This window comes from Felis catus, chromosome C2 (genome assembly GCF_018350175.1).
Source record: "Felis catus isolate Fca126 chromosome C2, F.catus_Fca126_mat1.0, whole genome shotgun sequence".
Classification (NCBI taxonomy): domain Eukaryota; kingdom Metazoa; phylum Chordata; class Mammalia; order Carnivora; family Felidae; genus Felis; species Felis catus.
Window position 1 is genome coordinate 70247186 of NC_058376.1, and position 25797 is coordinate 70272982.

General features: G+C 44.3%; 1 protein-coding gene across 2 annotated transcripts in view; it reads right to left on the bottom strand.

Annotated features, from left to right (window-relative positions):
* ITGB5 (integrin subunit beta 5) overlaps positions 1-25797 on the bottom strand; it is a 122307-nt gene that overhangs the window by 74437 nt on the left and 22073 nt on the right. For both annotated transcript variants that reach the window (XM_023260248.2, XR_002745280.2), the window contains exons 4-5: positions 13871-14120; positions 3765-3933 (exon numbers count right to left, since the gene is read on the bottom strand). In XM_023260248.2, the coding sequence (XP_023116016.1) occupies positions 3765-3933; positions 13871-14120 (419 nt within the window). The remainder of the gene's footprint in view (positions 1-3764; positions 3934-13870; positions 14121-25797) is intronic.

The following is a 25797-nucleotide window of genomic DNA, read 5'->3' on the forward strand; positions in this document are numbered from 1 at the left end:
CATACTCAAGTGCTCTCTCTTGCTCTCTCTCTCTCTCTAAATAAATTAAAAAAAAAAAAAAAAGTAAAAACATCATACCAAATCATTGTGAAAATGTAGGTAAATATAAAATTAAAAAAAAAAAACAGAGAAAACAAAAACCACACATAATCCTATCACCAGAGACAACCACTGTTAACACTTCAGTCTATATACTTCCAATCTTTTCCACATTCTTCTCTCTTTTGTTTGTCAAGTAGGATCATATGTTTATGCTGTTTTATTACTTGCTTTCCCTTCCTCTCTTACTTTATCAAGAATTATTCAAATCCTTGGGAATGCAAGCTGGGGCAGCCACTCTGGAAAACAGTATGGAGGTTCCTCAAAAAACTAAAAATAGAACTACCCTACGACCCAGCAATTGCACTACTAGGCACTTATCCACGGGATACAGGAGTGCTATTTCTAAGGAACACATGCACCCCAATGTTTATAGCAGCACTATCAACAATAGCCAAAGTATGGAAAGAGCCCAAATGTCCATCGATCGATGAATGGATAAAGAAGATGTGGTATATATGTACAATGGAGTATTACTCGGCAATCAAAAAGAATGAAATCTTGCCATTTGCAACTACATGGATGGACCTGGAGGGTATTATGCTAAGTGAAATTAGCCAGTCAGAGAAAGACAAATATCATATGACTTCACTCATATGAGGACTTTAAGAGACAAAACAGATGAACATAAGGGAAGGGAAGCAAAAATAATATAAAAACAGGGAGGGGGACAAAACAGAAGAGACTCATAAATATGGAAAACAAACAGAGGGTTACTGGAGGGGTGGGGGGGGATGGGCTAAATGGGTAAGGGGCATTAAGGCATCTACTCCTGCAATCATTGTTGCACTATATGCTAAGTAATTTGGATGTAAATTTTAAAAAATAAAATTAATAAAATAAAAATAAAAAAAAAAAAAGAATTATTCAAATCTTTAAATGTCCTTTAAGGGTATGATTGCTACATGGTCTTTTATCAAAAGGTAAGCCAAAATCTACTTCCAATATATGGCTTCTATAAGTAAGGGTGTGGTGAACTAGGAAGGATGACATTTGTTATAAATAGGTGATTCCAAGTAAGAAAAAACTGCATGAAATGTCCCCAAGCAGAAACTGACAGTACACATGAAAAGAAATACTAAGAGAGCCACTGCTGGCTCATAGACTACATAATTCCCAGCAGTTAGGAACCTTCCAGGTACTCGCCATTGCTAAGGCCATGGTGGGAAGAAGAGGAAAATGTCAACACCTAAAACTGAAATACGGTCATAAAGTGAGCAATAATTCACACAGTACATTCACACAGTGGTTTAAGAAATCTGCCAGCATCTCTATGGGAAGGTTCTGTAAACACAAGAGTAGATCCTGCGGCTTCTCGGCTTCTCGGAGACCACTGTGCCTCAGGCATTCAACCGTGGCCTTTCCGATCACTCTATCAGAATTAACATAACTGGACATGGCTTTGTTCTGCCACTGAGTTCTTTCCCTCAAGCCCTAAGGATGATTTCCTCCCCCATAAAAAGAAAATCCACAAAATCCTCGAGCTGGGGAGATAGATGAGAGGGATCCTGTTTTCCCTGCACTATTTGTCCCTGCCAAGAAGGAGATTCGGCAGAATATCTGTGAAGACAACGCCTCATATGATCAATGTCTGAATGCCAGTCAAAAATGTAATTTTTCTTTCTGAAGCAAATCCATAAATGGCCTATATTGTGACACAGTGTAAAGACTGAGAGCTGAACACATTCCAGCCATGTTCCGTCTGGCTTTCCTGGGCTGCTACAAACCACCAGAGGCCTCTGAACCAAACTGTTTGGCTCTGGCCCAGCAGCCGGGAAGGGCGGCGCAGCCACCGCAAGGCCATCTCCTTTAGGGGTGGCCCCGAGGACACAGTGAATGACGACAGAGCTGCAGGGGGACCAAGAAGGCAACCGCAGGCAACTACGCTTTCTTCCCATTTTTTCCTTCCCCTTATCCCTCCCTGTCTACCATTTCAGTTTTTTATTTCAGAAAGGACAACTGTGGCTCTCTTATCACCAGGTCAAGGACGGAGTGGAGAAAAAGTGGGTCTGTGACACACTGGACACGTGCTGAGGTCAGAAACTATGTAAGTGGTTAATTAAGTGCTTACCACTTAGTAAATGAACAGCAGCCTCTCCAAACTGAGTTTTAGCCCCTCCCCCAAACATGGGGGTCCCAGCGATCGCCCTACTGCTGAGCCACCGAAATTTTCAAGAGGGCATGCTCAGTGATGAGCACTCGGAAAAAATTGTGAAAGTATGTGTTGGAATGGCAAATTCAAGAGTGATTTTTTAAAAAAATCTTGCTGTTATTGAGTTGTTTTGATAGTAGCAAACTAGTTTAGGAATAAGTTATTACCTACCAAGTGTCAGGGCGGATGTGGAGAAAAAGGAACTCTCATGTACTGTTGGTGAGAATAGAAATTGGTAGAGCCACTGGAAAATCATAGGGAAGTTCCTTAAAAAGTGAAAAATATAAATACCATATCATCCAGTAATTCTACTACTGTATTGACCAAAGAAAATGAAAACACTTGAAAAGATCTATGTGTTTATGTTTAATGCAGCATTATTTACAGTGCCAAGATATGGGGACACCCCAAGTGTCCACTGAGAGATGAATGGATAAAGAGGAAATGGTGTGTGCACACACACATACACATATAATGGAATATTATTCAGCTACACAAAAAGAATGAGATCTTGACATTTGCAACAACATGGATGGGCCTCGAGGGTATAACGCTAAATGAAAGAAGTCGGACAGAGAAAGACACATACCATATGATGTCACTTACATGTGGAATTTAAAAAACAAATCAAATGAACAAACAAATAAACAAAAAGCAGAAATAGACCCAGAGAACAAGCTGATGATTGCCAGAGAGGAGGGCAGTGGGAGAATGGGCCAAATGAGTGAAGGGTCGTGGGAGGTATGGGCTTCCAGTTCTGGGAAGAATAATGTACGGAGATCAAAGGCACAGCATAGGGAATGTAGTCAGTGGTATTATAACATGTACTATGATGACAGAGGGTAGCTACTCTTGTGATGAACACAGCATAATACATATGTTTATCAAATCACTATGTTGTACACCTGAAATTAATGCACCATGTGTCAACTATACTTCAATTAAAACAAAAAGCTATCACCAACGTTCCATTTATCTATTTCACTGGGACTGGAACCTCTCAGAGCATGGGTTCATTTCTGACCTAGGTCTGTGTCCTCCCTCTGGATTCATACACCACAGAAAAGCTGGAGAAAAACAAATAGAAATGCAACCTGAGATGACATGCAGTTCTCTTTTTCAGCCAGATTCGCTAATCCAGCAATCTTTAAGGTTGGCCAAAACTGGGCCAGAAGGCTCAACAGGCCTCATGCATAGGGCTTGAACTTTACCTTTTCCCACCAAAAGAAGCAAGAGTCTAATGCATAAATGCAGAACAGCTGTCTTCTGGCAAAGACAGCGTCCCGTCACACACACATGGCCACACCCTGAAACAGAGACATACACCCGCCCCGACCCATCACTGAGCTCCAGCTGACTTGACTGCTGTAGGTTTCCCCAAAGGTCCCTGAGCTCACCCTCGGATGTAAGAATGGACACGAGCCACAGGCTGGGGTGGCTCAAAATCTGCCATCTCCTACCGGCAGGGCCAACGCCCGCCCACATGTAGAGATGAAACAGAAAGAAAAGTTACCTTGCAGACAGCCGCCTGGAGTATTGCATCAAAGCCTCCTTCGGGAGCATCGCGGTTCCGGGACACCCTCTGTTTCCGAACCTCCTCATTGAAGCTGTCAACTCTGTCTGTAAGGGGCAGCAGATGGCGGAACCCAAAGGATGGGACGCAGTTTGGGAATAATTTGTAACTAGAGAGAAAGAAGAGAAGAGTCACTTTCCACCACTGTAGGTAAATCTTAAGCAACCAAGTACTCTGTGTGTTCACTGAGTGCCTTGAGCAGCAGTAATGAATATTTACCCAGCACCTACTGTGTGCCCCTGGGACACACAAAGAGAGAGACAACATGGTTCTTACTCTACAAAGGCCAAGCCCTACACTACAGGCAAGTCAGCATATCCAGGTTGTATGTGAATGGAACGGACAAATGGTTCGAAAAAAGGAGATAATAGCAGACTACTGCCGTCAGAGGAATACGTCACAGAGATGCCCTGCCATGGGCCTTGAAAGATGGGAGGGACCAGTGGCATGGGCACCATGGCCTGGGCAGCACAGCAGGGAAGGATCTTTTGGGCTAAGAAAGGTGGGCAGTGTCGAGTGAGAGCAGCCTGAACAGAGGTACTATATGAAAGCAGCTTCCCACATCAACTCTGCTGCTGCCACGTGTTAAAAGATCACATAGAATCCCTTTGAGTGAACCCACTCAGAGATGCGAAGGACATCCTGGCACATGAGCAAAAGCTAGTGGAACAGGAACGAAGGCATTCTATCTGCTACTTCATTCATTTATAAATATTGTGATGATAAGCGACCAGCTCTCCTAAATGCAACAGAGATCACTCAGAAGCTAACTGTCCTCAGATGGAAAATTAGATGTGGCAATTTGGGAAGAGGCAAGTATTGCGTCTCAATAGCAAGTTAATGCCACGTCTTTCTCCTGCAATACTGGGCGATCTCATCTTCAGTCTGCAGTTGAGATCCTGAGTGGTTCCATCCCTGGAGGAAATTAGATTCCAATTACAGATCTAGGAGTCTCAGCTTGGCATGCAGTCACTGACACAGGAAGAGAGGCCTTCCATTGTTTCACCAGTGGATTCTCGAGGGGAGAGGGAAGAGGGTCCTGGCCAGAGAGAAGTACACATGCAAGAGCCCCGTGGCAGGAGAGAACACAGGGAGCCCAAGAACAAGGAAGGCCAGTGAAGCTGCAGTGGGGGCAGACAAGGTGAGGATAGGCCAAAGCGAGGCTGAGAAGGCAGACTGAAAGAGACTGTGCAAGTTTGCGGCCACATTAAGAAAGCCTCTCGGGGCGCCTGGGTGGCGCAGTCGGTTAAGCGTCCGACTTCAGCCAGGTCACGATCTCGTGGTCCGTGAGTTCGAGCCCCGCGTCGGGCTCTGGACTGATGGCTCAGAGCCTGGAGCCTGTTTCCGATTCTGTGTCTCCCTCTCTCTCTGCTCCTCCCCTGTTCATGCTCTGTCTCTCTCTGTCCCAAAAATAAATAAACGTTGAAAAAAAAAAAATTAAAAAAAAAAAAAAAAAAAGAAAGCCTCTCTTTTAGAACAAATGATGGAAAAAAAAAAACAACACTAACAGAGAGGCATGGGCGGGGGTGGGAGGGGGGTGGGGGGGCGGGGCGGGTGGTTATAATCCAACTTAAGCCATGTGCATGGAGAGGGAAACAGGCTTAGCAACTGCTAGGGAATCCTGCCTAACTGCAGCCAAGAAGCAGCAGCCAGGGCAGGTCTGGACAGGTTCCCTTCCTCCAAACAAGAGGCAAACTTTGGCTTTCTAAGAGGCCATTCCACTCTCCTTCAGGACCTACAGTGCCTGCTCCATCCACCAGTCACCGCAGCAAACCGGCTCTGGACAGAGTCAACCCCACTGCCATTCTGGCCACGACTCTCTCTGGATGGGGGCGGGAGCTACAGGCTTCATCCACCTGCCTTCCCTTGGCTTCACTCCCTCCTTCTTCCTCACACTTCACTTGTACCTTGTGCTTGGACAGAACAGACTTTTCTATATATGATCTGGACCATCAAATTTTTCATTCCCATCTCATTTTTCCTTGAAGACAAGGTCATGGAAATTATATTCCTGGAGAGAAGAAGGAAATGAGCGGACGAGGTCCTATTGGTAGTTATTTGACAAATGGACAGGTGCAGGAGGAAGAAAACACACACAAATTTTCCCTTCCTTCAGGCCGCTCCTCCTCTCTGTGTGGTTCTGGTCTACTATGCAGGACTTTGGGAATGTGATTGTTGTCACAGTTGACCGAGTGGGGTGAGGAGAGAAAGGAGAGGAAAAGAATGATAACTGCTGTTCGGCGAGAAAGCCAGGGAAGCTGTGAAAAGCTCACCAAAATTAGCTTGGCATTTTTTACCTTTCCCCTTTTATTCATGCTAACAACATTAAGTAGATATATTTTTACTTGGAGAATTACTATTAAATAATCAGGAAATAGAAAATGTGTTTGCCAGAGAGAAGCCTTCATGGCAGAGAATTTACTACAACCAAATCAGTCATCTCTTTGAGGAAAACAGCTTTGTCACAGATCCTGCTGCATGTCCCATAGTCACTAAAATACGATGTCCCCTGTGACTATTTAATTTAACCTCTGGCAGAACTGAGTGAACTGAAGGTCTGGGCACTTGGGGGTCTAACTCCAGGAAATGCTCCAGCCCCCACCCTGTGTCTGTCTGTAGAGCCCTGTTTGGGGCCATGTATAGGGAGTTATTCCATCAAGGATTATAACCAAGAAGGTAAGTAAAATATATATGCTTAAGTTGCCTGGGGGAGCATGTACGTAAGAAAAGTGATTCCAATTTGAAGACGCTAGACCCAGGCAAATCCAGAAAACAATCTATGGCTTCAGGACAATATTGTGGGACAAGCTGACTGGAAACAGCTCTGTCTTAGTCTAAATACAGAACTGCCAGATAACATATAATTTTTCAAAATGCTCATATGTAAATGTTAATATGGAAGCTTAGCGGGGAAATCCCAGCTGCCGGAGATGAAGGAAAAAAAAAAACCATTCAACAAATGAGTACAGTTTCAAGATGAGGTGGGCCTGGAGTAAGAGCTCATGCCAAAGAGCTCCCGGATGTGCCAGGACCCGACGGAGGTCCTAAGGGTTGGGGGCACGATTCTAACGGGGACGGATGAAGCACTGGAACAGGGCTCTCTTCATAAAGCTAAGCTCTACAAAGAGCTGCCCTGTCACCAAAATGAAAGACACAAATTCCAGCCACTAGCCTGGGAAAGAAGCAAGGAAGGGCCATTCTGGGCCGAGAGCAAGATGAATCACCCATAAAAATTGTTAACTCCAGGCTCGAGCAAGTCAGGATTCACTACTTTATGGTGAAGGAACCCCCAAAGGAACAATAAACAGGAAAACTAGTCCCATCGAAACCCGGAGGATCCAGGCAAACACATAACTGCCCTACAAGGATGGGGCTGTGATCCTCGCCCAGAAAACCACCTCGGATGAAGAGGAGCTTATGACAAACTATGGATCCCGTGAGAAACAAACCACCATGAAGGAATGTCCACAAATGCAACAAACTGAATGATGTGCCGTTCAAGAAACAGAGATAACAGAATGATTTGAAGCACTGTAAACGCAAGGATATTTAAAACATTAAAGGAGAGGAAAGAATACATACCAAAAGCCAGAACAGGATATTATTAGAAGAAAAAAAAAACAAGACTGTGAAAACAAAACAATATAAAAAACAGAAGTTTGGAAAAAGAACCAAATAAAAACTATAGTCAGTGAAATTCAAATATGAAACTTCAGTGTATGGACTAACCAACTAAAAACCAAAATGGTAAACTAGAAGAAATTTCTTACTAGGGAAATTAGCGTTAGAAAATGAAGAGGAGAGGAGCCCCTCAGTGGCTCAGTCAGTTAAGTGTCTGACTCTTGATCTTGGCTCAGGTCATGATCTTACAGGTTCATGGGTTCAAGCCCCAGGTCGGGCTCAGCACCGACAGTGCGGAGTCTGCTTGCCTGCTTGGGATCCTCTCTCCCCCACTCTTTCCCTTCCCCAACTTGTATGCACGTGTGCATATTCTCTCAGAAATAAGTAATAAACATCTTTTTAAAAAAGAAAGAAAATTAAGAAGATAGAGGAATCAAAGAGAAAATGTCTGAGAATTTTCAAGGATAAAGACGTATTCTCTGATTAAACAAGCAGACCAGATTCTGAGCAATGTAAATAAAAGCAAATCCAATCTAGACACATTCAAATGTGTACCATTATAGAATATGAAAAGCACAGGAAAATATTAAAAGCCACCAGAGAGAAGGAAAACCATTAGATGGACAGCCACCTTCTCATCAGCCACAGGACATGTCAGAAGACAATGAAATAACACCATCAAGGTGATGAAGGAATACTATGACCCTTGGAAGAAACACACGGAGGGTAAGGGAAAACATAAATGATGAAGGATGAAATATGTCAGTTTACTTGCCCAGATTTTTGCATGTGTATTTCCATTTTTGTTGTGTGGTGAGAACATTTAAGATCTACTCACTCTCTTCCAAGTATACAAGTGTATGCTCCAAGTATAATACCGTTAACTAGCATCACTGTGCCATACGCTACATCCCCAGGACATACTCATCTTATAACTGGAAGTCTGTACCTTTTGACCAACATCTCCATGTTCCCCCCACCTCCCAGCAATTACCAGTCTACTCTGTTTCCGTGAGTTTGGCTTTGTTAGGCCCCACCTATAAATGAGACATGACATGTATTTCAACAACAGCCCGATACCTCGAGCAAAAGGAAATGTCTTCAGGGCCGGGGATAACAGGCTGCATTAATCCTTCAAATCCTCTATCAGTAAATCCCACATGACTTTTCTCAGTGACACTCTTCCTGTTACTCAAAATAGCAAGTAAACAGATTTTCAATCTGGTGATTAAATGATACTGTGCCTTTTTTCCGATTATGGCAGCCCTGTTACTACTACTTACTCCAGTCCTGGCATTTCTAGCACATTCTAAGATAGGAAGGGATGAATCTAGGATTTTGATCCTTTGGCAAAAACGTCTGGAGCAGGAGGAGGGACAAACCTCAGAAAAGCCCCATGAAAAACCAGCTCTCTTTTCTCTGAGGTGTCCTGCATAGGTGATTAAGTCACTCCTGACTCTATTTTCCCAAAACTTCCTGGGGGCTCTTGCTGTTCCCACTCCCTCAGGGGAGAAAAATCCAACTGAAGGGGCCATCGGAGCTTGAGGAGAACCCCATGACTCTCCTCTGCGCACTAGCTGAAGGAAAAGAATAGACGAGGATCACAGGCAGTGTGCACCGGGCCAGGGATGAAAGGCAGACAAGGGAGGCGGGCCAGCTGTGCGACATGAAGAGTGGTAAGGACAGCAGCGGCGGAGCATGTGGTACAAACCCAGCTCCAACAGACCTGCCCGCTGTTCTAGAAAACCTGGAAATCCTGGTTATTCTGGGTCAAATCTTCTAACAAAGCACACACAGGCTGGATCAGGTATAGGGACAGCCACCGTTCGCTGTTCTCCCCAGGAACAGCGGGAATCTCTGGGACCCAGGACACCACATGCATTCCACTGCCTGGCCGTGCGGAGATAAACCTCAGCCTGCTCACTGAGCCAGAGTGACTCCCTGATGCGGTGCCCAGCTTACAGAAGAGAGATTTGCATGACTCGGCCCTGCTGTTTCCTTCAGAACTCCTGTTCTTCACTAGATTTCCTGCCTTGCGAGTCTTTCAGGGTGCCTGTGCTCACCGAGAAGACTTTTACGTCTACAATTGGTTCTGCCTTCCAGGCCTTCAAGAGGGACTCTGGATAAATTGTGCGTGATAACCCTGAATATCTGAATGCTGAGTCTCCAGAGATAGTCCCCTCCATCCTCTCTGGGCTGCCAATCTAGCACATCTTACAGTGAGTGGATGGTCCTGGGGAAGTGACCGTGGAGATATACCCTGTCTGTCCAGAAACAGGGCCCAATCAGAAGGCAGAGGTGAAAAGAAGCAGACAGAATCACTCTTAGGGATGAATTGAAAAAGGCTTTGGTTAAGCTGCTGTTGTACCTGGTAAGAAGCAAAACTCCAACAACAGGTCACGGCACTGAGACTCAGCTGAAAAGGCCTTGGAGACGGGACCAAAGTAATAATAATGCCAGAGGCCACCTGTGGCCAGGAGGAAGCTAAACCCAGCAAATGATGACACCTGGGCCTCTTCACAGTTAAGGAATTTAGAATTGCTTTTGTATTTAAATCTTTTTCTTATCTATTATCTTCCCCACCATTGTGTCAGTTCCCAACCCCTGGGGAACACGTAAGGGAGCTTCTAGGAGATTTACAGAAAATTAGGAAAGATTCCGGAAGACATACATTACCAGCATAAACACCACTGCATCCTGAGCACCCAGCCAAACCCAGGCCTGGGAGCTGTTGAGGTTGTGGGAGATTAGCTGGGGAGCTGGGCAGGCTCAGGGGCTTAGGAACAGCTCTCTTCCCCCCAGGGGCAGCCAAGTAACCCAAGAACTGAAAATGCCACCACAGGTGGAAGGTCCTGGATCTGAGTCACCGCTGAAAGGAGAGCTGCCGTGGAAACCAGTTCAGGCCTCATCAGAGTTTGTACAAGCAAGAAAGACACTCTGATGGTGCTGAGCCACTGAGATTTGGGGGCTATGTTACTGTTGCATCACCTAACATTACCCTTAGGCAAGCGCCTTGAAGGTCGGGTTGTTTGGGGATGGGCGTTTGTCCTCAGACTCAGGTAAAGCCTCTGTGCGGTGCGGTCATGTGATTTGAATTCGGAAAAAGCAAGCACCATATTAATGGGAATGCAGACTCTAAAACTAGTTTGTCTGGACTCTTACCCCAAATCTACCCCTTACAAGTTGTGTAATCTTAGGTAAGTGGTTTATCCTAAGCCTTGGTTGGCTCACATAAATCTTAGAGACCTCAAAAGATTGCCATCAGACTTGAATGAGATAATCCACATGGTTCAAGGCATATAGTACAGTGCCTGATGCTTGGTAAGAATCTCAGTCTTAGCAGCTTCTTATCTAATAAGTATTCTGGGGTCTTACATCCCAAAGCCTAACTAAAGTTGTGTGTGGGGATGAGAAAGAAAAACTTGGAAGTTACCACTCATTGTAATCCTGCCCACATCATCCTGACATTTACAGGAACACTCGTAAGACTAGAAAGGAAACAAACGAACCTTGTAGAGGTTGCCTTGGGGGAGTTGGAGGCTGTGACCCTCCACCCCCCACACAAACACACCATGGCAGAGTCCTGTCCACCAATCCTGTTTCCTCTTCTTCCTGAGCACAACTGAACTGGTTTCCAGCTTCATTGCTAGAATTCCATCGTGTCTGATAAAGTGCAGAAGTGGCAAAGGCTATTCACTGGTGGCCCATAAGCTCCTCCTATGAGCGTCCGCCCAGGCACAACGACCCTAAAAGCCACATGTAGAAGATAGAGGAGTACAGGGTGGGCAGAGCAAGGGTCCCTGAGTCACCGCGTGGAAGGGAGGTGTCCACTGGATTTAGGTAAGCAGGAAATAAACTTCTATCACGACACACTTTTCGATTTATTTGTTGGAGCAGTTAGAAATTCCCGCTGTCTGATAATCTGTCAAATATTTTCCAATTCAAGTACTTGACTTATGTTGGAAAAAACAAAATCATACCTTTTTTTTTTTAAATTTTTTTTAACGTTTTTATTTATTTTTGAGACAGAGAGAGACAGAGCATGAATGGGGGAGGGTCAGAGAGAGAGGGAGACACAGAATCTGAAACAGGCTCCAGGCTCTGGGCTGTCAGCACAGAGCCCAATGTGGGGCTCGAACTCACAGACTGTGATATCATGACCTGAGCCGAAGTCGGATGCTTAACCAACTGAGCCACCCAGGCACCCCCAAAATCATACCTTTAAAACCCAGGACTTCCATTTCATTTTGCCAAGTTAAGTTATATTTACATAACAACAGGGACAGATTTTGAATTCACTTATCCCCAAGCACCTCAGTTTACCCCAAGCAAGAGGAAAGGTTACACTGTTCTGCCTGCTCCCTCCCTGAACCTGGGTGTCCACTTACTGAAAACATTGTCTAAAATCACTCAATGTAGAGGGACGCCTGGGAGGTTCCGTTGGATTAGCGTTTGACTCTTGGTTTCGGCTCAGGTCATGATCTCACAGTTTTGTGAGTTCAAGCCCCACTCTGGGCTCTGCGCTGGCAGCATGGAGCCTGCTTGGGATTCTGTCTCTCTCCCTCTTTCTCTGCCCCTCCCCCACTCACACTGTCTATGTCTCTCTCAAAATGAATAAATAAGCTTAAAAATAAATAAATATGGCACAAAAACAGACACTCAGATCAATGGAACAGAACAGAGAACCCAGAAATGGACCCACCAACGTATGGCCAACTAATCTTTGACAAAGCAGCAAAGAATATCCAATGGAATAAAGACAGTCTCTTCAGCAAGTGGTGCTGGGAAAACTGGACAGCGACATGCAGAAAAATGAACCTGGACCACTTTCTTACCCCATACACAAAAATAAACTCAAAATGGATGAAAGACCTAAACTTAAGACAGGAAGCCATCAAAATCCTCGAGGAGAAAGCAGGCAAAAACCTCTATGACCTCAGCCCCAGCAACTTCTTACTCAGCATGTCTCCGGAGGCAAGGGAAACAAAAGCAAAAATGAACTCTTGGGACCTCATCAAAATAAAAAGCTTCTGCACAGTGAAGGAAACAATCAGCAAAACTAAAATGCAACCAACGGAATGGCAGAAGATATTTGCAAAGGTTTAGTATCCAAAATCTATAAAGAATTTAACAAACTCAACACCCAAAAAACAAATAATCCAGTGAAGAAATGGGCAAAAGACATGAATACACACTTTTCCAAAGGAGACAACCAGATGGCTAACAGACATGTGAAAAAATGCTCAACATCACTCAGCATCTGGGAAATGCAAATCAAAACCACAATGAGATACTACTTCACACCTGTCAGAATGGCTAACATTAACAACTCAGGCAACAACAGATGTTGGCGAGGATGCGGAGAGAGAGGATCTCTTTTGCACTGCCAGTGGGAATGCAAACTGGTGCAGCCACTCTGGAAAACAGTATGGAGGTTCCTCAAAAATTAAAACTAGAACTACCCTATGACCTAGCAATTGTACTACTAGGTATCTATCCAAGGGATACAGGTGTGCTGTTTTGAAGGGGCACATGTAGCCCAAAGTTTACAGCAGTGCTATTGACAATAGCCAAAGTATGGAAAGAGCCCAAATGTCCATCGACGAATGAATGGATAAAGAAGATGTCATATATATACATACATATATGTATATATATATATATGTATATGTATATACACATATACACATATATGTATACATATACACATATATATATACATATACACATATATATACACACATACATACACATAAACACACACATACACAAAATGGAGTGTTAGTCGGCAAACAGCGAAATGGAATTCTTGCCATTTGCAACTACGTGGATGGAACTAGAGGTATTACACTAAGTGAAATTCATCAGAGAAAGACAAATATCATATGACTTCACTCATATGTGGAATTTAAGATACAAAACAAATGAACATAAGGGAAGGGAAGCAAAAATTATATATAAACAGAGAGGGGGACAAAACATAAGAGACTCTTAAATATAGAGAACAGAGGGTTACTGGAGGGGTTGTGGGAGGGGGAATGGGCTAAATGGGTAAGAGGCATTAAGGAATCTACTCCTGAAATCATTGTTGCACTATATGCTAACTAACTTGGATGTAAATTAAAAATAAATTAAAAATACAGACATACATGCATACATAAAATATCTCAATGTAGAAAACAGTGCTACATCAGGCAGGCAAACAAATGAGCTATGATCATTATGCCTTCCCACAGCCTTGCAACAGTTCACGTCTTCACACACAGCTGAGGGGACAGGACTAGGTCATCACTGATCAGATTAAACACTGAAGCCTGCCCCGTCCCCCAATATGCCTTCCCTAGTCCTTTCTTTGGGCTAAGTTTTCCTGCTACTCCATTCCCCCTACACTTAAATACCCAGCAGAAGGATGACTGGTCACTCACCCAATGCATGGATTGGTCTGGTACCTCGGTGCTGTGTAGGAGAAAGGGGAGATGTTCTTGTCTACAAAAGACCCGAACCCCAACCGGAAGTTGCTGGTGAGCTTCCTCATCTCCTCAGCCAGCTTGGTGCCCAGGTTTCGGATGCTGTCCAAGTCATCCTTCATGGACAGGGAGAGGTCCATCAGGTAGTACAAGTCCACAGGGTAATCCTCCACCTGTCGAACCTGCAGCTGGAAGGTAGTCTTATCGCCTGTGCCAACAGAGAGGCCATGCAATTAGAGGTCATCCAACTCGCTGGGGGCTGAAGGGATGGATTTCACTTTCAAAGCTGGTCCCCCTCTTACTTTTCTTTAGTGACCACATGCCTCTCAAAAGAAATATTGTTCTTAAAAAAAAAAAAGAAGAAATATTTTTCTTGGAAGAAGAGTAACTGAAGGGAATATGGTATTGAGGGTGAAGTTCTAGGTTCTCCTTCCAAATACTTCGCTCGGCATTTTTGAGGAAACTCCTTAACAACAAGTCTCCCCAGTGGTGTTCTGTTTTGTCAACAAAAGGACTCTTGGGCAGTTGGTGGATAATGGACCAGACAATTCCATGGACACAGATTAGGTGAGAGTTAACCCACCAACCCGCACCAACTTCAGGGAAAGGAAAAGCCAAGGTGGGAATGTGGCCAGGAGGAGACTGCCAAGGTGTGTATGAAACAGAAAACAGGGAAGAAATAAACAAAAGGAGGTACAGGAATGAGTAAGAACTGAGGGCAAAGGGAGAGAGGTATAAGGCAAGCGAGAGCGGGGACAACTGTCACTTAAAATACACCCAAAGGGCAAAAACATTTTTTGCTTGTGCCATGTCTCCTATTTCTACTTTCCTAGGCATTTATAGGCAACAGTATTTAGTTCTTGGGCATATTTGACATTTTGGGATATCATAGACACAAATTATTATCATTAGAAATTATATGTACAGGGGTGCCTGGGTGGCTCAGTTGGTTGAGCATCCAACTCTTGACTTTGGCTCAGGTCATGATCCCAGGGTCACGGGATCAAGCCCCTTGCCAGGCTCCACTCTGGGCACAGAGCCTGCTTGAGATTCTCTGTCTCTCCCTCTGCCCCTCTCCCCTGTTCATGTGCTCTCTTGCACTCACTGTCTCTAAAGTAAAAAGAAAAAAAAATAAGTTATATGTATAAATACAGGAAGACAGATTCTAAATTTTAGCACCATCAAAACGAAGCGGGGGAAGGAAAGAAAGAAAGAAAGAAAACACTACTAGATTTGTCTACCAGCTACAAGAAAAAGAAAATAATTCTTGGTTGTAAAATAAGAGTCAGAGACAGAGGAAAGAGGAATTAATTCAGAGAAAATGAACAAAGAGAAAAGCCAGTGTCTGGGAGGCGTGGCCCTCTGCAATGTCACCTCCCAGGGTTTACAGAAAGACCCAAGTCAGTGCAGCAACCAGGAGACCCATGCCAGGATAATTATCCTACATCATTTCATAGGCTCTAAAAACACATCATTTAGAACCGACTTCAAGAGGCAATCATACCAAGTAATTCTATCTGTCCTTGAGCTTATTAGTTTTTCAGAGGCACCAAGATGTCCTTGAACTCTCTAGGTAGGATTGCTGCACACACACATTTGACATGTGGACATACTCGTGTATTCAGAAGAGCACAGTGAGGCTGGCCTCTCCTGCCCACAGAGTCCACACCTGGTGGTGGCAGTCACCTCTCAGAGAAGCTGGTCTCCCTGAACGCGCCCGATCTCGTCTGATCTCAGAACCTAGGCAGGGTCGGGCCTGGTTAGTACTTGGATGGGAGAGAAGCTGGTCTCCCATCTCGAGCTGACAACCAGCAAGCTGAAGCCTTCTTGAACTTGGAGGATAGGGACCCCAATCCCATGTGCTGCTTCTCCTTCTCCCACCCCAGACAGGTCGCATTATATTAACTAGACTATGCAGATTCAGATGGCCGAAAGATTCCAATCCAAGTTCCAGCTCGGTCCCTCAACTAGGGGAGCAACCTGAGCCTGTGTCCTTAGATCAACAATGGAAATAATAACAGCACAGCACTGATTAAGCCTATGAAGCGCTCATTTGAAGAGCAGTGTTTGGTAAGCAGTAATGCCTGCACAAATGAAGTATAATTATTATAATTACTATCTTGTGCCTGAGTGACAGCACTGAGCCTGCTTCCTGGGACTTGTCTTTGCGTGCCCTGTCCTCACCTCCTCAAGACTGATGCAGTTTGGGTTGTCTGTTCATAGGAGCCTATTTTTAAAAACCATCAGAGTCTGAATCAAGCTGAGGAATGTTGGAGATTTCTTCCAGAATGAATTCTAGACTGCTGTAATGTCTGCCTCTGGCTCCCATCAGGCAGACAGAGCAGGTCCCTGCTCTGAGCCCCTCCCAGCCCTGGATGCCACATCACAGTGGGGGAGGGGCAGGAGGGAAGAGAACTTGGGGCAAGGGAGAACCTCCTTGGTCTTTGTGTGGGCAGACCACAGACCCCAAATGGGCAGAGCCTATAATCATGTCTGCTCTGTCCAATCCCATGACCTCTTGGCAGAGTCTTCTACATTTTCTGTCCACCTGTGCCCTTCCCCCCAACTTCCCAACTACATCTTCTTTTATCCAGAATCCACTTATACCTTTTTGTGGATTATGAATAATGAACAGATGAGGACTTTAGGACCAGAGAGCAGAGAACAGGCTTGGACTTGGGAGGCACCCCTGGGAGGGAAGAGGGCACCAGATTTGGAGAGCGAGAGCTGGCTTAAAACCCAGACCTTGTCACCCAGAACCTGGAAGACTTCAGGCTCCTCTAAATTTGCTCCTCAGTTTCTGGATCAGTAAAATGGGAGGATGTTAATTACTGTGGGGATCAAAGGACACAATGTATCCTAACACCACACAAATGCTTGTACACAAGGAAAACCTCCCCTGGGTTCCCCCAAAAGTCAGTTATTAAAGCAATTTCCGGGGCACCTGGGTGGCTCAGTCGGTTAAGCATCCGACTTCAGCTCAGGTCACGATCTCGCGGTCCATGAGTTCCAGCCCCGCATCGGGCTCTGGGCTGATGGCTCAGAGCCTGGAGCCTGCTTTGGATTCTGTGTCTCCCTCTCTCTCTGCCCCTCCCCCATTCATGCTCTGTCTCTGTCTCAAAAACAAATAAACGTTAAAAAAAATAAATAAATAAAATAAAGCAATTTCCCCTAAGGACAAAAAGGGAGATAGAAAATTCTGCCAGGAACTTAATTGTGAACGGCTCTAGCCTTGGGTATTAAATTTTAACTCCACATTTTTCAGGCATGAAAGCAAAAAGACAAACAAGGTATGATATACACGTTTGTGTGCGTTAAGGTGGTATCTACTCTGAAGTCAGAAACCTCTTTGGCATCATATTCTGAGGGAAACTGATTACTTTAAAAAGCACACATGGGGGGCTGCAAATATTAAAAAGAAGTATTTCTCCCAGTTTTCCAAAAACTGAAGGGTATAAGAAAGAGGGTAGTATGATTAGGGTTCAGAATGAGGGTTTACTGCTATGTCAACTCCACCTGATTTTTTAAAATTAATTAATTAATTAATTAATTTTAATGTTTATTCATTTTTGAGAGACAGAGAGAGAGAGAGACAGAGAGCAAGCAGGGGGTGGGGGGGGGGGAGAGAGAGAGAGAGAGAGAGAGAGAGAGAGAGAGAGAGACAATCCAAAGCAGGCTCCAGGCTCTGAGCTGTCGGCACAGAGCCCGACACAGGGCTCGAACCCACGAACTATGAGATCATGACCTGAGCTGAAGTCGGAAGTTTAACCTACTGAGCCCCACTATACCTGATTTTAAATGCCACAAACTCCTGAGGGGGCCTTGGCAATATTGGGATGTCCCATCAGCAGATTTTGGAAGGAAGGACATTCCTGGACCAATTCTCAGCATGAGTGCCAAGTGTGGGAGTTAAGCAGCCGTGCACTAGCTCCCCTACAAGCAAGGCTTCCGAGGTCAGCCGACTGAAGGAGAGGCCGCTGCCACGTGCAGAGAGAAAGTCTGGGACCTATTTTCCATCTTTGGGCATACTTCCAGAACCACGCAAACTTAGATACACTCTGGCAATACATCCAACCACACAGCTCTGCACCACTGGAGACCTGTCACTTCCATGCATCCAGCAGAGCCCTTATCAACTTCACCATGAGCACTCCATCAGTGCCTGCTTCTGGCAACACCATCCCAGCCCACATGCCCCCCTGCCCCACTCCAGGTCAGACCACTACAGGCTCGTCATCCCCTGTGGCTTTACCCCTCCTCTCTGGGGCCATTCCACAGGACCCCCATTTCACCAGCAGCAGGATCAAACAAATGGGACAAAGCACACCCCCCAAAACAGCCAAGCACCTCGCACCTGCCCTGCAAGCAGGCCCTCTCATGTCCTGGTTTTTCCCATTTCCAAAGCTCCCAGCTCTGGCGGTGCTTTGCACAAAATGCCTGCCTCTTGCTCAGATTCCCCCACTGTAGTCAAGTATCAACCATCTGCTTGAAATGTACTTTCACAGTGTGTTTTCTCTCTGCCGCCCCTTCAATAAGAAGTGGAGACAGTGAAGGTAGGGATTCCACCAAGAATCCCTGGTGTGTTTAAGATCGAATTTTGTTCAAACATTCAGACAAAGCAGTATTCCAACCGACAGAGATGCGTGCCATCCCCAAATGAATGTAAGTAGTTTTTGATTCCCCAGAAATACCCTTCTGTGCCAAAAATTGAAAGAAAGAAAGGACACCTTAAAATCAGGTATATTGCAAACAGGACCTACAGGGAATTAGGGCCCAAGTGCATACCTCAGGACTCTCATCTAGCTCTTCTGTTTACTGTAGCCGAAGGTAATTAGCATCCAAGAATTAAATCCAGACATGGAGCCAAAGAATTGTTTCCCTGGTCAAGGACAAGGCTGGTGTGCTGCAACCCACCCCACTCCTCAGCCCAGAATTCTGACTCTTGACAGATGGAACCCAGGAAGGCACCACATGAAGACACAGTTGGCCTCTACATCCCTAGTGTCCTCGAAAATAACCTTGTCTTGGGCCATTTGGGCTTACAAGTACCATAGACTGGATGGCTTTTAAACACCAGAAATTTCGGGGCGCCTGGGTGGCTCAGTCGGTTGAGCGTCCGACTTCGCTCAGGTCACGATCTCATGGTCCGTGAGTTCGAGCCCCACATCAGGCTCTGTGCTGACAGCTCAGAGCCTGGAGCCTGCTTCAGATTCTGTGTCTCCCTCTCTCTCTGGCCCTCCCCCCGTTCATGCTCTGTCTCTCTCTGTCTCAAAAATAAATAAATGTTAAAAAAAAAAATTTTTTTTAAATAAAAATAAACAACAGAAATTTCTCTCTCACAGTCCTGAAGCCTTCAAGTCCAAGATCAACATGCCAGCACGGTTGAGTTCTGGTGAGAATCCTCTTCTGGGATGCAGACTGCTGACTTCTTGCTGTGTCCTCACATGGCAGAAGGGACAGGGAGCCCTCTGCGGTCTTTTATAAATTCAAAGCAGTAATACCAATCACGAGGGCTCTGTCCTCAGGCCTTAATCATTTCCCAAGGCCCTAACACCTCCTGATACAATCACACTGGGGGTTAGATTTCAATTTATAAATGTTGGGGGCAGGGCACCTGGGTAGCTCAGTCGGTTAAGAGTCTGACTCTTGGTTTCGGCTCAGGTCATGATCTCATGATTCATGAGTTTAAGCCCCACCATCGGGCTCTGTGCAGACAGCACAGAACCTGGTTGGGATTCTCTCTCTGCCCCTCCCCTGTTTGTGTTCTCTGTCTCTGTCTCTCTCTCTCTCTCAAAATGAATAAACTTAAAAATAAAAATAAATAAATAAACTTTGGAGGGAGGCCACAAACATTCCATCTATAGCCAACCTCTTATCTACCCACCATGAAGTCTTTCTTAGTCTTTTTAATAAAGTATATACTCTGTCATTCTGGGTGGCAGAAGCAATCTGTAAGTCAGGTAACTGGCATCCCCAAAGCAGAACCGGGAGGAGGGGGAAAAAAAGCACAGACACGGACTGGCAGGAAACCCATCTCAAAAGCAACCAATCACCTGTAGTTTAGTTAATAGTGCTGTACCAATGTCAGTTTCCTAGTTTCAGTAATGTACTTTGGTTATGTAACATGTTATCAGGGAACATTAGGAAGGGTATAAAAAACTCTATTACTTTTGCAACTTCTTGTGAACCTAAAATTATTTCAAAGTAAAGCACACGAAAAAACAAACTACTGGTCAATGAGCTAAAGGATCGAGGCAAATGATGACTTAAGTAAATCCCTTCTAACTGCCCCAGTGCTTCAACCTACCTATGGCCTTTTATTCACCATTTCAATAACCTTTATTCCAAAGTTTACATCCTTTGTTAAGAATTTTTTAAGGTTGTTATCCTCACATACAGTTCCAGGACTGAAAACAAAATGGAAAACATGATCCTGTGTTTACACAAACTCTTGCTTAAAGTTGGCCGTTCCTCAAAAAGTTAAACACAGAATTACCATATGACCCACAAATTCTTCTCCTAGCAATGTACTCAAGATTACTGAAAACACATGTCCAAACAAAAACTTGTGCATGAATTTTTACAGTAGCATTAGTCATGACTGCCCCAAAGTGAAAACAGCCCCAGTATTCATCAGCTAAAATGTGGTATATCTATACAGACCCAATGGAATATTATCTGTCCATGAAAAGGAAGGAAGGAAGTGATAAATGCTACATCGATGAATCTTGAAGATATTTTGCAAAGTGAAAGAAGCCAGACATAAAATGCCATATACCATACGATTTATATATAATGTCCAGAATAGGGACACCTGGGTGACTCTGTTGGTTGAGTGTCCCACTCTTGATTTCAGCTCAGGTCATGATTCCAGGGTCATGGGATTCAGCCCTGCATCAGACTCAGTGCTGAGTGTGGAGCCTACTTAGGATTCTTTCTCTCTCCCTTTGCCCTCTCTCCCCAACTCATGCTCTTCCTCTCTCTCCAAATTAAAAGAAAGAAAGAAAGAAAGAAAGAAAGAAAGAAAGAAAGAAAGAAAGAAAGAAAGAAAGAAAGAGAACAATGTCCAGAATAAGCAAAAACATAGAAATAGGAAGTAGATTGGAGGCTGCCAGGACCTACGTGGCAGGGAGGGAAAAGATAAGGAGGGCATGTTAATGCATATAGGGTTTCTTTTTGAGGTAAGGAAAGTATTCTGGAATGAGACAGTGGTGATGGTTGCACAATGTTGCAAATATACTACAAACCACTGAATTATACACTTAAAAAAAATTTTTTTTAATGTTTTTTATTTTTGAAAGAGAGACAGAGCATGAGCCGGGGAGGGGTAGAGAGAGAGGGAGACACAGAATCTGAAGCAGGCTCCAGGCTCTGAGCTGTCAGCACAGAGCCCAACGCAGGCTCGAATCCACAAACCATGAGATCATGACCTGAGCCGAAGTCAGACACTTAACCGATTGAGACACTCAGGCACTCCTGAATTGTATACTTTAAAATGGTGACTTGGGCACCCAGCTGGTTCACTCAGAAAAGCGTGCAACTCTTGATATCAGGGTTGTGAGTTCAAGCCCCCTGTTAGGTGTACAGATTATTTAAAAAACCAAATATGCTTAAAAAAATTATTTAAAAACATAAAAATAAGATAATAAAATTGTGACTTCTACAGTATGGGAATCACGTTTTAATGAAAGAAAGAAAGAAAGAAAGAAAGAAAGAAAGAAAGAAAGAAAGAAAGAAAGAAAGAAAGAAAGAAAGAAAGAAAAGCAAAACAAAAAGTTCTGTATAGAGGGAAATTTTCCTTTCTTTTCCCCAGGCTTCCCCTGGAACAACAACTCACTCATACTATACCAAGGCTTGCCTTCGATTAGTCTGGTATAAGGCTGGCAAAGGGTTATACTTCACTCAGCAAATATCTATGTGAGGGAGGAGACAAAAAAGCATTTCTAAAAATAAATAATGGAAAAAATCACTATATCTCAAGGGCTTCTCCAGAGTCAGGGGGTGATTAACTTAGGTTAACTATGCACTTGGTAAACTGAATGTTGCTGACTACAACATAGCATTCTCTACCTCCCCCAAATAAATAAATATCTGGGGCCTGCCTGTCCTTCTCTTTAAAAATATTAAAATGTTCAAGATTTTAAGAGGCTTCATTGGCTTCAGGTGTTTCTACATTTCATAAATATATTTACAAGGTTCTAGACCTTTAGGAATTCATATTTTCATCAGATCTCCTCCAAGTGTTCATCTCTATAGACAAACATCCTCACAGTTTGGGTATACCTTAACTGGGCAGCCAGTCCCTCCATCACCTTGACCTCCCAGAAATGGGCTCTCCATCACCACATACACAATCAGAGCCCATCCACAGCACCCACAAAATGATTTTGTCTTGAAAAAAGGATCGGGGCACCTGGATGGCTCAGTCAGTTGAGCGTCCAACTCTTGGTTTCGGCTTGGGTCATGATCTCATGGTTCGTGGGTTCGAGCCCCACGGTGGGCTCTGTGCTGACAGTGCATGGAGCCTGTTTGGTATTCTGTCTGTCTCTGTCCCTCCCTTGATTGCTCTCTGTGTCTCTCTCAAAATAAATAAAGTTTGGGGCCCCTGGGTGGCTCAGTCGTTTAAGTGTCCGACTTCGGCTCAGATCATAATCTCGCAGTTTGTGACTTTGAGCCTGCATCGAGCTCTGTAATGACAGCTCAGGGCCTGGAGCCTGCTTCAAATTCTGTGTCTCCTTCTCTCTCTGCCCCTCCCCCACTTGTGCTGTCTCTCTCTCTCTCTCTCAAAAATAAATAAATGTAAAAACAATTTTTTAAATAAAAAAATAAAGTTTAAAAAAATTAAAAAATAAAAATAAACAAAAAAATAGAAAAAGGATCACGCTTTCCATTTTATTTCCAACACCAGAAACTGTATCACAATGCTTAGCATGAGATGAGACTCTACCCAGACTGCTAACATCAGTAACCTCAACTAACCCCAGCACTAATCCCTGGCAATCCAGCAGGGCCCCATACACCCTTTTTTTGTTCATTTCTGAGACAGTTCAGTAGGCAAAATAATGCATTTCTTAAATATGTGATGACTTGGAATTCTAACAACAAGCATATTAGAATAAGACTTCTTTCTTCTTTAACTGAGCATACATTGTGCTTTGTGCATAAATCAGTGCTGTGCATAAATACACTGCCAAGAAAACTTTGCCCAAGGAGGCTACCTTCACTCAAATCACTTCTTTAACTCCTCTTTGAGAGCTGTTGAAAAGCCAGTCGGTAAGTCAAGTCAAACAACAGTTTCTCTGCCTCACAGTCATACCTTAACTCTGATTTTAAGAAGGAGAATTAAAACTGTAACATCTCTGGCTTTGTGTGACTTCCAACTCCTTCCTAAACTAAATCTACCCTGAAGAATAAGGATTTGCCACCTTGAAGGAAAATACTTCTTAGAAAACCATGGGCTCTGAGAGCAATTCTAAATGACAAGTTGCAAAAATATAAGTTAAAAACCTCCCTTGTTGGTGACCCTGAAACTATAAACTGGTTTGGAGGTACGAATTTTGTTCTTTGTTAATTACTGAAGACAGTACATGATTATAAATACATTATAAGTATATGAAAAATATGAACACAAGAATAGAGACAAGATCTAGTAAAAATGAAAAATAATATTGCATTAAAGTAGATTTTTCAAGAATTTCCTTTAAGTTACTGTTATACTATAATTAAATAAAAAAGAAGACACATCATTCACATTAACGGCCAGCCACTTTACCCTACACAATGTTCTAATATCTTAATAGTCTACCACAATTCCTACATCCCCTTCTGGGTCACAGCCCCTGACCCTGAGCCTGTCTTCACATAAGGAGATGAGTTATTTTAACCCAGAGCACATCACCAAATAGCTACCCACATAAAGGCTCAGCTGACTCTTCTCTACACTGGCACACAGCTCTGCCAGAGCTCCCTTCCTTCTCTCTCTCAGCATGGTATCTCACCAAACAAAAAGCCTAAGTGTCACTTACAGTGGACTCATAAAAATAGCAACCTCAACTAATCCCCACACTAATTCCTGTGATCTGGTAGTGTGTGCCTCTCTAAGTAGCAGGGCCACATACACCCGTATTTTGTTTCGTATTTCCAAGACCATTCACGAGGCAGAACAAAACAATTCTTAACCATAGGATGTCAGCAGCAAGAGCAAGCATAACTGAGTGCTTATGATGGCGGTGCTGGGCTAAAACCAATTCTGAGACACGGAGAGGCACTATTCAAACCCAGACCTGACCGACTCCAGAATTGACACCTTTGGCCACTACTCTTTGAAAATAATGCTAATTTTAGGGGCGGCGGGGTGGCTCAGTTGGTTAAGCCTCTGACTTCAGCTCAGGTCATGATCTCACGGTTTACGGGTTCGAGCCCCGTGTCGGGCTCTGTGCTGACAGCTCGGAGCCTGGAGCCTGCTTCAGATTCTATGTCTCCTTCTCTCTCTGCCCCTCCCCCCCTCACACACTGTCTCCCTCTCCTTCAAAAATAAACAAACATCAAAAAAAAATTTTTAAGGGGCGCCTGGGTGGCTCAGTCGGTTGAGGGACTGACTTCGGCTCAGGTCACGATCTCACAGTTTGTGGGTTCAAGCCCCGCGTCGGGCTCTATGCTGTGACAGCTCAGAGCCTGGAGCCTGCTTCTGATTCTGTGTCTCCCTCTCTCTCTGCCCCTCCCCCACTCATGCTCTGTCTCTGTCTCAGAAATAAACATTAAAAAAAATTTTTTGGGGGGGCACCTGGGTGGCTCAGTCGGTTGGGCATCCGACTTCGGCTCAGGTCATGATCTTGTGGTCCGTGAGTTCCAGCCCCGCATCAGGCTCTGTGCTCAGAGCCTGCAGCCTGTTTCAGATTCTGTGTCTCCCTCTCTCTCTGACCCTCCCCCATTCATGCTCTGTCTCTCTCTGTCTCAAAAATAAATAAACATAAAAAAAATTTTTTTAAGTGTATTTAGGGGCGCCTGGGTGGCTCAGTCAGTTAAGCATCCAACAGCAGTTCAAGTCATGATCTCATGGTTTGTGGGTTTGAGCCCCGTGTTGGGCTCTGCGCTGACAGCTCAGAGCCTGGAGCCTGCTTCAGATTCTGTATCTCCCTCTCTCTCTGCCCCTGCCCCACTTGTGCCGCCCCCCTCAAAAATAAACAAACACAAAAAAATTTTTTTAGGTGTGTCTACACAAAAAGTCTCATTTGTGACAAAGACCTTGAGATGCTAAGGGAAGGGCTAACCTGTCCATGCCCTCTGAGCTAGGGACAGAACCAGAGCTGGAACCCGGGACGGCCAACCACATCCATGATTCTTGCCACTGGCTCCAAGCAACTCTGAGGTCTATATAAACCCTCTGGAAATAGTTATTGCCAATGGTTTTTTAGGCAATGACATAGAAGAAAAGGCTAAAACTCAAAGGAATTTGGAAATAAGCTATCTTCTCTTGATAATGTGGTATTTCCTAATTTAGACACATGCATATCTACTCTTTGACATCATAACAATTCTAATATGTAGAATAATACAAAACAAAAGTGATGAAATAGAAAAAAAACAGCAGTTTTACAGTCACAAAGACCTGGAGCTGACTCAGAGACCATTTCTTTTTTTTTTTTTTTTTTTAATTTTTTTTTAATGCTTATTTATTTTTGAGACAGAGGGAGACAGAGCATGAACGGGGGAGGGTCAGAGAGAGGGAGACACAGAATCGGAAGCAGGCTCCAGGCTCTGAGCTGTCAGCACAGAGCCTGACGCAGGGCTCGAACTCACGGAGTGTGAGATCACGACCTGAGCCGAAGTCGGATGCTTAACCGACTGAGCCACCCAGGCACCCCTCAGAGACCATTTCTAAGTGG